Source organism: Mustelus asterias, unplaced genomic scaffold, assembly GCF_964213995.1.
Source record: "Mustelus asterias unplaced genomic scaffold, sMusAst1.hap1.1 HAP1_SCAFFOLD_74, whole genome shotgun sequence".
Classification (NCBI taxonomy): Eukaryota; Metazoa; Chordata; class Chondrichthyes; order Carcharhiniformes; family Triakidae; genus Mustelus; species Mustelus asterias.
Window position 1 is genome coordinate 705,924 of NW_027590134.1, and position 14,380 is coordinate 720,303.

The 14,380-nt window shown below is 44.0% G+C and overlaps 1 protein-coding gene and 2 non-coding genes across 3 annotated transcripts; 2 read left to right on the forward strand and 1 right to left on the reverse strand.

Moving 5' to 3' along the window:
- Positions 1-2,801: 2,801 nt before the first annotated feature.
- LOC144483490 (histone H2B-like) lies at positions 2,802-3,191 on the reverse strand. Its single transcript, XM_078202183.1, has one exon. The coding sequence runs from the start codon at positions 3,180-3,182 to the stop codon at positions 2,802-2,804; it is 381 nt and encodes a 126-aa protein (XP_078058309.1). The 5' UTR covers positions 3,183-3,191.
- Positions 3,192-5,110: 1,919 nt separating this feature from the next.
- On the forward strand, positions 5,111-5,182 carry trnag-ucc (transfer RNA glycine (anticodon UCC)). The gene has a single exon. It is a non-coding gene; the product is annotated as a tRNA-Gly (tRNA).
- Positions 5,183-9,250: 4,068 nt separating this feature from the next.
- trnar-ucg (transfer RNA arginine (anticodon UCG)) lies at positions 9,251-9,343 on the forward strand. The gene is made up of 2 exons: positions 9,251-9,287; positions 9,308-9,343. It is a non-coding gene; the product is annotated as a tRNA-Arg (tRNA).
- Positions 9,344-14,380: the final 5,037 nt, after the last annotated feature.

The window sequence follows — 14,380 nt, forward strand, 5'->3', positions numbered from 1 at the left end:
TGTGGGGGTCATCGATAATTTTAAGTCCCCTGGCGCTGTTTTTGGAACATATGCGTTAATTCCCGTGGTACTGTTTATGGAACATCAGCTTTATGCTGGTCCTATCATTGGAAATAATTCTGTATGTAAGTCTCTGGTGCTGTTTAAAATTGTGGGTTTCATTTGTTATCTGTCACACATCTCTCTCTCTCGCTATTCTTCCTTTTGCATTCATTACTCTGTGTGAGTCTTGCATTGTTTCTAAATCTCTCAGTGATACAATTGATGTGAGCAATTTATTTCATATCACTCAGGCACAGCTCCTCTGAGTGAGTGCAGCAAGCAGCCTGTATTTTTCAGCTCCTGAAAGTGCATGTGAGTGAGAACTATCATCTCATCTATCAATCTTTGGTATTTAGTATGAGTTTGGGATTAATTAAATAATCTGCAGTCTCTGGGACTATTTATGAATTTGGATTAATTCCAAATAACTTTCCAGCACCGAAACAGACCACTGATGTGGTAGGTGCTAAGCAAACAATGTGTGTGAGTTTCAGCCCAGCAATAAATCTCTGTCAGTGTGAACACAATTGTGAAAGATAATGTATCCTTCAATCTGATACTGGATTGCTATGCAAGTTTCACTCAGGTTGTTCACATTGATTTGATCTGTGACACTCAGCCTGATTCTGTGTAAGAATTTTGACATGCATGTAAAATGAAGTCCAGTCTGGAATTGGTAGTGTCTTCCACCTGGCACAGTGTGAGTGAGGATTTAGCGTTAGTTTATAATTTATAGTTCAGTTCGTAGCCATCAAATTGATGTTGTAACTTTTAGTTTCATAAGCAGGGTAAGTTTTCAACTGGCATTTGTGTTTGTATCCTAGCTTTCAGAATATCCGAATCTGAGAATGTATTTGAGATTTGAATGTGTACCTAATGTATGTGAGGGCAGACTGTGGGGATTATTGCGACCACTTCTAAACCCCTGATTTGGTGATATGACTGGTATTTAACTCGAATCTCAGAGTACATTATTCAGGTTGTGTAACTTTTAACAGAAAACCATCTGTCAGTTTTATCTGATATTTAATTTGGAGCTGAGGCTGCACTATTGTGTGGTTGACACAGCGATGATCTGATAATTGATGAGAATTTGGACTGGGATTGATGAATCCCCCTGTTAGTTGTACTGAGTTTGTTTTGATTTCTTATTGTCTCATGTATTATTCTGCTGTGAAAATTCCAGTTTCTTGCATGCTGGTTCGACAAAGCATACCGTTCATGGAGGAGAAATGAAGCAGTGTCGTGAATGTCGTGTTAAAAAATCTATTAACCAGGAGTAGGGTTCGAGCCCACGAGGACATATGTCTATTGGATCTTAAATCCAACGCCTTAACCTCTCGGCCATCCTAATACGAAAGTTTGGCATGATGTGAACACGACATCTGGCTTTCCTGCTGTTAGAGCAGTGGATTGAAAATGCGCCTCTGGATTTATTTCTGCTGTCTCAGACGTGGAACTGATGAGCTGTTTGCTTCTCTGTCAGTGAAAATATGCGGAATGTGTGACAAGGAGCTGGCGACACTCTTCTCTTTAACTTCCGTGGACGAAATATCACATTTATTCCGGTTCCTTCAATTATTTGTCCGCGCGAACAAAGTACATTTGACAACTCAAATACACATTCCGTCAGTTTAATCTCGATTAATAATCATTGTGAGCGGTTTGCGAGGCTGAAGCCAGACTCCAGCTCTGATTGGTCACTATCATTTCAATCAGGTTCGTAACCAATCTGAGAGCCAGGAGAAGAAATGGGAGGTTTTGATTGGTTTACATTTCCAAATTGGAAAAGCCCGCCAATTTCAGTGCAGGAAAAATAGAAAATAACCGAACGCCTGAATGTTCAGGAAACTATTTCAATCTCACACTTTAGAATCTGTTTATTGTATTTTCCCTCACAGAATCCTGGCGCTATTTTAGGAACAGTTTGATTTTCTCAATCTGTTATCTGTCACCAGCGGAAATAAGACCCCGTTCAGCAATTTAAAACGGAGCAAATCTCAGCTCACTGGAAAAGCAAAAACAGAGATTCCCAGCCAACTCCTTCACACAGGCTTCACAGGGACAGAGGGAAAGGCTGATTTCTGATCCTCTCCCCTGAAAGCGGCTGGGAATATTACAATCGGAAGTGTGGAGAGAATCCCCGCCATATCCTGCCGGTTGAATCGGCAGCATTGTGTCCGGAGAATCGGGGCTGCAGGGAGTGGGGGGGGGGGGGGCGGAGGGAAAGGGGGGGGGGATCGCTACGATGGGCTCAGGGTCCTGAGTGTGCACAAATCTCGCTGATTCCGTCCTCTGAGAAAACTGCGGAATACACAGATGAGCCCGAGAAGAACCTCCTCATTCCCGCCTTTCTTCTGTTCAGGCTGCGACTCCGAGATCACCAGAGATCAATAAACATCATTGTATTATGAAGTTAATTCACCAATTGTTAAAGCTCTCAGTATAGGTATTATTAAATTTAAGTAATGGCTTCCTAATATTGTGTTTCTCCTCATTGCCCCTCACAAATCCCAGACTGAGTTTAATAATCCACTCTCAGTTCAGTTTGATTGTCCCATCAATGTGAAAGTGTGTGTGAGGGGCGGGTCTGAAGTCCCATTCACAGCATTCTGTAACGGGACAAATCCCTATCCTCCAGAAATAGATCTCTCATTAACTTAATAAGGGAAAAGATGGAACAGCTTTTTCACAGAGATTGTGCGTGGCTCTTAAAAGAGCCGTTGTGTTTGGGGTTCTTTTCAGTCCATTGGGGAGTTTTAATTGGTGTACTTGGTCACCGCCTTTGTCCCTTCCGACACGACGTTCTTGGTCAGTTCCCCGGGCAGCAGCAGGCGCTCGGCGGTCTGGATCTCCCGGGAGCTGATGGTGCTGCGCTTGTTGCAATGGGCCAAGCGGGAAGCCTCACCCGCGATGCGCTCGAAAATATCGTTCACGAACGAGTTCATGATGCTCATGGCCTTGGAGGACATGCCGGTGTCGGGGTGAACCTGCTTCATCACTTTGTAGATGTAGATGGAGTAACTCTCCTTCCTGGACATTCGCCGCTTCTTCCCGCCCTTTGCTACCGGTTTCTTCATCACTTTCTTCGCTTCCTTCTTGGGAACTGGTTTCGATGTTTGTTTCTTCTCATCAGCCATCTTCAATTTCACGCAGAAATAAAGCAAGCCCCTTTGGGAGGGATTTCCACGATTGCGAACCATCGGAACGGCGATATATTTTCAAGTCAGGATGATGTGCGTCGCGGAATGGAACTGAGAGGTGGTCGTTGTTTCTCTGCATCTGCTGTCCTTGTGCTGCCATGTGAGAGATTTATTGGGTTTGGGTGCGCCTCGAGAAGGAAAAACCAACATCAGGAGCAGAATTTGAACCCATACCTCTAGTGGAGACTACTACCCGAACGCAGGGCCTCAGACAGCTCGGCCATTCTGACTACACGGGGAAAGCTGTAAAATCTCTGCCGAAATTTTTTAAATTCCATCTTTATTGTTATTACATTTAAATCTCTGCCTCCGCATTGACTGATTGAGGGTAAACTGAACACTTATTTTGCGGTTCACGGACCAAGGTGAAGGTAAGACTCAGAGTTCCACAGGTTTGAGGGGTGAATCGTCCAGCACCATTCCATATTCTTCATCCAAATCAGAAACTCGAGCTGGCAATCGATTTAAATCAGGACACAAGCTTTGGGCAGGAGTTTGCCAGCATGAGAACATGTGGTTTCAGAAGCTCCAAAGCAGACGCCAGCTTCATTTGCGGTCCTAGTAGCAGGTATTTTCTTTCCAGAATCGGCTGTTCCGCCATGAAAACTAGTGCCGGGTTAGGTGCAATGGTCATGTAAAATAGCCCCTTCGGGTCAGGAGCGTTAGCATGTTAAATACGTGAGGTTACGGGGATGGGGCCTGCATGGGATTGTTGTTGGCACAGGCTCGATGGGCCGATTGGCCTTCTTCAGTACTATAGGGATTCTATGAAGTTTGGGCGGTTGTTTCACTTCTCTGAGAATATTGATAACTGTTTTCTGATAACGTTAAAACTTCTAACCAGTCAATGCCTGTTTGTGAACTGGCCATGAATAAGGCTGACATTGAAACGGTTCATATTGAAGTAGTTACAGCAAATTGATTCTTGAAGAGTTGTTAATATAATGCTTTCAGAGACTGTCGTAGCTCCTTAGAAGATCAGTTGCGCTTGTTTTCCGTTTGTTCATTAATTTCGTGAATCTATTTGGAGCGGGTACAGTTGGTCAGTATCTGTGCCTCTTGCTTGGCCCAGCTCCGCGGGCAGCAGCAACTCCATTCCTGTTCCCGATGTCTTGACACAAACAGCAAATCCAAATTATTGTTCACTGCTGGCTGAACGCGTGTTGTGCAACAAGGCAGCCATTCATTCAGAACCTTTTTGGATTGGAGTGAAAGAAGAACAACATGATTCTTACCAATTAAAATGATTGCAAAAAATGATATTAACCAAATTCCATGTTCCAGAGATCTATTTTCTGATTGAGCGATGCTGCACACCCCGATCTACGGAAAATATAAAACTCCCAGAAATGGAATGTCGTTTATAGGATTCTCTAATCTCTGATTTCTATGCCACCTCGTTGCTTGTGTATTCGTTCCGTAAATGCACGGGGAGTGTCAGATTTAGGTGAGCGATGGTGGTGTAGTGGTGACTGTGCGTGCATTTGACCAAGAGTCAGTTCCTGACCATCGCAGTGGTGACTTATTTAATTAGCTATCGCAGGTAAGAACTGCAGAGGGTCACTCCTAAAATGAAATTCACTGAATATTCTTATTATCAATGAGTTACGAACGGAAAATCCAGCTTCAATTTGCTTTCAGTGTAAACTTTGTTTCAATGGAAGAACAGATCTCAAAACTAATCAATGAGTTCTCAGTCAGGAACAACAGTAAAAAAAGGTAAGTTCAACTGTCCAGAAAAAGGAGACAAGCCAAGTTCAGTTTATGAACTGTGCTATGGACACACCTGGTATCTGATGAAATCAGCAACTCAGGAAGTTGCGTAATTATATCTAATGAAAATAAGGGGCCCATCAGCAGAGCAAGCGGTGGTGATATAGTGGTGAGCATAACTGCCTTCCAAGCAGTTGACCCGGGTTCGATTCCCAGCCATCGCATTCATCATTTTTTTTAGAATCTTATCCACGGTCTCTTGCGTTTCAAATCATGTGGACAAAAACAGCGAGAACGCAGCATTTGACGGCAATGTCATAAAATGGACTTCACGTTTGCATTTCATTTTTCCGGACGGAAAATTCGGCTTCAGTTTCTTTATACTGAAAGCAAATACTGAAATAGATGAACAAGTCTCTGATCTAATGAATGAATTCTCAGTCAGAGATAAATATATAAAACAAAGGGAACCGAGCACAGTTGACCTCCCTGACTGTGATCTCAATCATCCTGATGAAGTCAATATGAACTGCGGTGGTTGCATCGACTGGCCAATAAGGAGCTGCGATGGCCGAGTGGTTCAGGCGCTTGACTTGGAATCTAAATTTGCTTTCAGTAGGAAACTTTGTTTAAGTGAAAGACCAGGCCTCAAAACCAATAATTGAGTCCCCAGAAAGGTGCAATATTAAACTGTCCAAAAAACGAGAGTAAACAATTTCAGTCTACAAACTGCATTACGATACACCTGGTGTCCGATGAATTCGGCAACTAAGGTAGTTCCGTAATTATAACTAATGAAAATAACAATTAATGAAACAGAGCGGGAGATGGTGTGATAGTGGTGAGCATAGCTGCATTCCAAGCAGTTGGCTCGAGTGCGCTTCCCGGCCATCACCTTGATAATTTACTTCGGACCGTATCCACCATCTCTTGCGTTTCAAAGCATGTGGATAAACTAAAGTTCGAACAGAACAATAGGCGGCAACGAAATAAAAAGGACTTCCCGTTTTAATTTTATTTTTTTCGGACGGAGAAATCGGTTTCAATTTGTTTATACTGAAAACAATATTGAAATAGAAGAACAAGTCTGAACTAATAAATAAATTCTCAGTCAAAGAATAGGACACCAAATAAACGAGGAACATATTTCAGCTCACACTGTTCTCTACACAATCCTGGTGCCTGACGAAGTTGAGATGATGTGGAGATGCCGGCGTTGGACTGGGGTAAACACAGTAAGAAGTCTCACAACACCAGGTTAAAGTCCAACAGGTTTATTTGGTAGCAAGAGCCACTAGCTTTCGGAGCGCTGCTCCTTCATCATGTGACTCCAGCGAGTGGCTTTTGCTGCCAAATAAACCTGTTGGACTAAAACGGGTGTTGTGAGACTTCTTACGAAGTTAAGATGAACATTGCTGAGACGATTACATCACTTTAAGAGATAGGCAGCTACGGTGGCTGAGTGGTTAAGGCGTTCGACTCGAAACCCTCGTTTCCACGCGCAGGTTCAAGCCGTCCGCGCAGTGACTGAGACGAGAAATGTTTAATTGGCTTCTCCAGGGCAGCCCATGATATTGAGTTGTAATTTGCTGTGGTATTTTTCAATAATGATCGGGAACTATGCTGGCATCGACAAGATGGGCCGAATGGCGTCTGTGCTGTAACTCCCTTCCATGAGAAAAATCATGACGGAGGAAGAAAGAAAAAGAGCACAATCAGGACACAAGGACAAAACTACGTCTCATTTCAGAGTAACATTCTTATGTAATGACACACACGGCGTAGGAAATACACTTCATCAGAATACATTGAATGAATGAGAATATCAAAGTGCTGCTTCGATGATAAAATATCATGTTCATTCAAAAAATGCTACAAGCTGTTCACTACTGGGCGTTAAGTATTCCTGCTTAAAATCGCTTGGGAATGGAAGGAACATGTCGAATATCGGGAATTATAATCATATCGGACCGTTAGTAAAGGAGGATTATAGATATTCAGAAGACATCAGGAAATTTCATGTTTGAATTAATTTCAAAATCTCTTTGGATTAAGTGGTCACTTTGCCCCGGACTCCAAACACATGCGATAAAGTGATGGAATATATTCAGAGATGAGAGAATTCTGCATCCAAATCGATGTTGCTTTAAAATCGTCCAATAATTTCTGACACATTGAACCGAGCTGGGCAGCTCATTTAGAAAGCGGTTGTTGTATTGTTTACGCACAAGATATATTTCTGGTACAATATGTCCCAGACCGACAAAATTATATCCAAGAATGTCTGGAAAATGTCTGTGAGAGTCAGACCTGGATCCGAAATGAAACTAGCGGTGGCGGCACAGAGCAGCTTAAAGGCAGAGAGCAAACGGAGCAGAGACAAGCTGTTGTCAGCTCCCGGCTCCTCCAGCCTCTCTGTGTTTCACTCTCCTCACAAACTCTCCCACTGCAATTAAAATTGGACACTCCAGATTCTCAGACTGTCCTACTTCTATTACTGAAATCTGAAAATTTCCCGTTGAGAAATTTCCATCTGAATTCAGGGCAGCAATTTCCATTTCAACACGTCTCTTTGCTGAATTGATCGCGCTCTCTCAGTCGAGCGCTGACTCAGAGTTCGTTTGTCGACTGAAACCTTGAAATCGACCAAAACTTTCGCTTAACTTCTTTCTTCAGGTCTGAGCAGGACAGCAGCACGATCTAATGACAAGAGAATCTTTCGATTTGACACAAGAAGGGCTGGAGAATCCGGAGCTGAGTGCGGACACACAAACACTAACATTTGTCTAACCCAGCCGCCCCTTTAACACACTCTCGCTGGCACAATGTTCACCTCTGCACATTGACAGGTCAAACTCTGTCTCAGATTGACAGCCCCAGGACTTCGTCTCCTCGCTCTGTGCTGTGGATTCTCGGGCATTAGTTGGAGTTTCACAGGTCAGTAACTGTTAAAAGCGCTGAGGCCGGCGATGCTCACAGTGTCTGTTCCCCAGATTCAGGGGGCTGCAGCCAATTAGAGCTGTGCCTGGGTGAACCCAGAACTGGTTGAAATTATGATCTTGTTCACAAGCTGAATTCTATTTGATCAGATGAATGTACAGATTGTGTGCACTCAGTTACTAACCCACAAATTCCCCCCTTCATATAAAGTTGATGAGAGGGCGTGGAGGGATAGACAGAGACAGAGTGAGTTAGGGCAGTGAGACACAGACGGCCAGACAATGTCTCAATTACAAAAATCCTTGTAAATTCCGGCTTTTTCCAGAAAGATTATCTTGGAGAAACAAAAGCTGCAGCCTCAGCTCTCAGTGATATTGTAACAGAGACACAGTATTAATACCACACTCAGGAACAGTGCTGCATTTTGACAGAAGAGATGGGGAGAGGCAATAGAAACGGAATGGTCCAGTTCTCGACTGTGTGCAGGCTGACGGGGACCTGAGGTTCAAAGATGCCTTTGATGGAAAGGGTCGTCAGGAAGGCGCATTGGATCATTGGCTTCGTAAGTCGAGGCACTGAGTATAAAAGCAGGGAAGTTATGCTCAATCTTTATGAAGTTCTGATCAACTGCAGCTGTTTCTGGATTGCACCCAGACGCGGTAAGCACAGCTTAGAAAGTGCGTGAGGGTCCTTATGAGGGGGGAAACGAGATTTACTGTTTTGGATCCAGCGATGAGGGATTATACCTACAAGGTAATGTTGGATAATTCGGAGTTTCTCTCTTTGCAGCAAACGGGATTGAGTGGTGCTGTACGAGAGGTGTAAAATACTATAACATATTGAACTAAGGCACACAGGGGGAAGTTGCTGCATTAGCTGCGAGCAGGAGTATTCAGGGACAAGTATCAAAGATTTAAGACAGGATGTGGAGGAGGCATAGGATCCCGACAGTGCGGAAGGAGGCCATTCGGCCCAGACATTCTGCACCGACTCTCCGACAGAGAATCTCTCCCTGTAACCCCACGTAATTGCGCTGCTTATCCCCCTGAAAATAAGGGTCAATTTTGCCTGGTCAATCCACCTAATCTGCACATCGTTGGAGATGAGAGGATACCGGAGCACCCGAAGGAAACCCACGCAGACATGGGAGAACGGGCAAACTCCACACAAACAGGCAGCCAAGAATGATAGAAGTGGACTTTAGTTTCCGGCCGTTTACAAACTCTGGGGATTCCCCTTCAATTTTTTGGCATCTGGGAATCAGAGAAGCATCCAAAAACGCAAATGAAAATAAATACAATCACGGCAGTTATTCACATGGAGCTAACATTTGGGACGGCATGGCATCTGTTGACCGCGTGGCCTAATGGATAAGGCGTCTGACTTCGGTAGTTCTATGCGTTGATGATATCAGAAGATTGCAGGTTCGAGTCCTGTCGCGGTCGTTTTATGCAGAAATCTGGGAGAACGAACGGCAAACCGAGATTTCCTTCTTCAGCTGAAAGTTCTGCATTGTCTTGCACACACTGCAGGGCGCTTTCTCTGAATGCATTTCCTTCTTGTTCTGTTCATTAAATTTTCTCATCTCTTTATTTTATTCTCCTCCCAAGAAATCAATATTTTTTGTGTGATCTTAATAAATTATTGATGCTCCCGAATGGAGCAACAGGCTTTGCAGCAAATGGTTTCATAAAATTCTGTGGAGGAAAATCTAATCTCCTCAGGAAGAGGTTTAATAATGAGCTGAGTGAACTGTTTACAGGGATGAAAGGTGATGGGGCTGGTAATCCAGAGGCTGGCACTAATCTTTGGGGACACGGAGTAAATCCCACCACGGCAGCTGTTGAAATTTAAAATCACTATTTAATCAATCTGGAATTGAAAGCTGGTCTGAGTAATGGCGGCCTTGAAACTACGGTCGATTGTTGTAAAATATAATCTGATTCACCGATGCACTACAGATAAATAAGTCTGGCCTCCTTAACTGGTCTGGCCTACATGTGACTCCAGACCCAGAGTAACAGGGTGACTCTTACTCGACCTCTGAAATGGTCAAACAAGCCATTCTCAGTTGAAGGGGAATTAGGGAAGGGCAACAAATGCTGGTCCTGCAGGCGATACCAACAGCCCATAAAAAGAAGAATCATTGAGTGGAAAGAGAATGGCCTGGTAACGGACTGAGAAACTGGACCCTTCTTCTCCTCTAATAACAAGGCTGAGGAATGGCCTGATTCTGGGATTTAAATTAGGGAAAGATTTGGAAAAAAAATCATTTCGATCAAATGGGACCAGAGAAGGGCAGATAAGAATGCATCTCACTCATATATGCCATTGATGGTTGGTAGTTTTAGGGCAATGATGTACATCCGACCAGTGTATCAGCGCATCCTAAGAGTGTGAGGGAAATTCCAAAAGTAATTCTTCCCCGACATCCTCCAGATTGAAGCGAGGTAACATTCATGCCGATGACTGGGAGGAGCTTGAAAATGGGCGAAACATATCCGCCAATCTACAGCATACTTTTATGAGGCAAAATGGCGGCAGAGAAGAAAGTAACAGAGAAGAAAGCTCTGTGGGCCGAGAATGGGCCTGTTCACTCACATGAAGACCCATAGCAGAAATTCACGGCCCTGAATAGATGTCATCCTTGAATCGAGGGACAGGCAACGATTACAACTGCTTGTTACAAAATACCTATCATAAAAAACCACGTCCAACATTAGTATTGTTAAAATTTTCCACTCATATACCCCACAGAGACTGACAGATAAACAATGAATTCCACTCTCAATTCCTGCATCACACACCAAGGGACACAGAATGGTTTTCACATCCATACACACAGAATAGTTACAGCGCAGGAAAAAATAATCGGACACTTTGTGTCTGGGTGTTGTCATCTCCATAGAAGCTCAGCTATCGCAGCCCACAGCTGAAAGCACGACAGCAAAATTTGCAGAAGCCACAATATATGTCGTCAAGTAACTTGTGGAGAGGAGAGGAGGTAAGGAGCTTGGAGATAGTTATAGACAGGTTTTGTGCATGTGTAGAAACCTGGCAACTGGAATATGTGAAGTTATTCACTTTGGCAGGAAGAGAACAAAATCAGATTATTACTGAATTCGAGAAGGGCTACAAACTTCCCCAGATGCAAAGGGATTTCGTTGTTCGAGTGTACGAGTCACAAATATTTAGTATGCGAGAATAGCAAGTAACAAAAATGGTAAATGGAATGTTTGCTTTGTTACAAGCATTTAACCATTTTGGATCTGGTATTGTGTAACGAGGTAGGTAGAATTAAGGATCTTATTGTGAAGGACCCTCTTGGGTCTAGTGACCACAATATGGTCGAATTTCTGATTCAGATGGAAGAGGAGAAAGTTTGGTCCCAAACCAGTGTCCTCTGTTTGAACAGAGGGAAATATGATAGGATGAGGGATGAATTGGCTAAGGTAGACTGGGAGAGCAGGCTGGCAGGTAGGATAGCTGAGGAACAGTGGAGGATTTTTAAGGAGATCCTTTTCAGTTCTCAGCAAAAATATATTCCACCAAAAAACAAGGATTGTAAGAAAAGGGAGAACCAGCCGTGGATAACGAAGGAAATAAAGGAGAGTATTAAAATAAAAACAGCTGCGTACAGAGTGGCCAAAAATAGTGGAGAAACAAGTGATTGGGAAAAATTTAAGAAACAACAAAGAGAGACTAAGAAAGCGATAAAGAAAGGAAGGATAGACTATGAAGCTAGGCTAGCAATTAATATAAAAAATGATAGTAAAAGTTTTTATAAATATATAAAAAGGAATAGAGTGGCTAGAGTGAATGTTGGACCCTTGGAGGACGAGAGGGGGGAGTTAATAGTGGGAAATGAGGATATGGCTGAGTCTTTAAATAAGTTTTTTGTGTCGGTCTTCACGGTGGAGGACACAAATAGTTTGCCAAATATTAACGATAGAGGGTTGGCAGCAGGAGAAATACTTAATACAATTAATGTTACCAGAGAGGCAGTGCTGGGTAGACTAATGGGACTGAAGGTGGATAAGTCCCCGGGTCCGGATGGAATGCATCCCAGGGTATTGAAAGAAATGTCAGAGGTAATAGTGGATGCGTTAGTGATTATTTATCAAAACTCGTTGCATTCTGGGGTAGTGCCGGTTGATTGGAAAACGGCTAATGTTACGCCGCTGTTTAAAAAAGGAAGGAGACAAAAGGCGGGTAACTATAGGCCGGTCAGCTTAACGTCTGTAGTAGGGAAAATGCTGGAATCCATTATTAAAGAGGAGATAGCAGGGCATCTGGATAGAAATGGTTCGATCAATCAGACGCAGCATGGATTCATGAGGGGAAAGTCGTGCTTGACGAACATGTTGGATTTTTATGAAGATGTGACTAGGGCGGTTGATGGAGGAGAACCGGTGGATGCGGTGCTTTTGGATTTCCAAAAGGCGTTTGATAAGGTGCCCCATAAAAGGCTGCTGAAGAAGATTAGGGCACACGGAGTTGGGGGTAGTGTGTTAAAGTGGATTGGGGACTGGCTATCCGACAGGAAGCAAAGAGTCGGAATAAATGGGTGTTTTTCCGGTTGGAGGAAGGTAACTAGTGGCGTGCCGCAGGGATCGGTACTCGGGCCGCAACTATTTACCATTTATATAGATGATCTGGAGGAGGGGACGGAGTGTAGGGTAACGAAGTTTGCAGACGACACAAAGATAAGTGGAAAAGTGAATCGTGTGGAGGACGGAGAAGATCTGCAGAGAGATTTGGACAGGCTGAGTGAGTGGGCGAGGATATGGCAAATGGAGTATAACGTTGAGAAATGCGAGGTTATACACTTTGGAGGAAATAATAACAAATGGGATTACTATCTCAATGGAAACAAATTAAAACATGCTACCGTGCAAAGGGACCTGGGGGTCCTTGTGCATGAGGCGCAAAAGCCCAGTCTGCAGGTACAACAGGTGATCAAGAAGGCAAATGGGATGTTGGCCTATATTGCGAAGGGGATAGAATATAAAAGCAGGGATGTCTTGATGCACCTGTACAGGGCATTGGTGAGGCCGCAGCTGGAATACTGTGTGCAGTATTGGTCCCCTTATATGAGGAAGGATATATTGGCATTGGAGGGAGTGCAGAGAAGGTTCACCAGGTTGATACCGGAGATGAGGGGTTTGGATTATGAGGAGAGGCTGAGGAGATTGGGTTTGTACTCGTTGGAGTTTAGAAGGATGAGGGGGGATCTTATGGAGACTTATAAGATAATGCGGGGGCTGGATAGGGTGGAGGCGGAGAGATTCTTTCCACTTAGTAAGGAAGTTAAAACTAGAGGACACAGCCTCAAAATAAAGGGGGGTCGGTTTAAGACAGAGTTGAGGAGGAACTTCTTCTCCCAGAGGGTGGTGAATCTCTGGAATTCTCTGCCCACTGAGGTGGTGGAGGCTACCTCGCTGAATATGTTTAAAGCGCGGATGGATGGATTCCTGATCGGTAAGGGAATTAAGGGTTATGGGGATCAGGCGGGTAAGTGGTACTGATCCACGTCAGATCAGCCATGATCTTATTGAATGGCGGGGCAGGCTCGAGGGGCTCGATGGCCTACTCCTGCTCCTATTTCTTATTTATGTTCTTATTTAACTTGGATTGGAGATGACGGCATCTCCAATCCAATTCGGGCGGTACGGTAGCACAGTGGTTAGCACTGCTGCTTCACAGCTCCAAGGTCCCGGGTTCGATTCCCGGCTCGGGTCACTGTCTGTGTGGAGTTTGCACGTTCTCCTCGTGTCTGCGTGGGTTTGCTCCGGTTTCCTCCCACAGTCCAAAGATGTGCGGGTTAGGTTGATTGGCCAGGTTAAAAATTGCCCCTTAGAGTCCTGTGATGCATAGGTTAGAGGGATTAGCGGGTAAATATGTGGGGGTCGGGCCTGGGTGGGACTGTGGTCGGTGCAGACTCGATGGGCCGAATGGCCTCCTTCTGCACTGTAGGGTTTCTATGATTCTAACCATGTAAGAAAATATTGTTATGCTTCAGTTGTTTAGGTCATTAGTGAAGTATCTCGAATATTGTCTGAAGTTTTGGTATCCATATCTAATGAAGGATGTAAATGCGTTGCAAACGGTCCAGAAGAGATTACCAGTTTGATAACTTGAAAAGTTCGACAATGCAGAGGAGATTTACCAGATTGCGAAGAGGAAAGAATTTCCTCTGTTAGGGCATCTTTGCAACGGGGATACTCCGAGTCGGAGGTACCTTGTTCAAAGCTTATCAGATCTTGAATGGTCTTCACAATTGCACGTGGAAATGATGTCTCTTCGTGTGAGTGAATGCAGAACAACGGGCACTAAAAGAAAACTGAGCTTCCTCTTTTCGGACGGCGAATCCTGTTCTCTCGGAGCGTTGCGCGACTTTGGAACTCTGCCTCAGAAGGCGGTGGAGGCGGGGATATTGAATATTTTTAAGCCGGAGGGAGATGATTCCTATTTGGCAACAG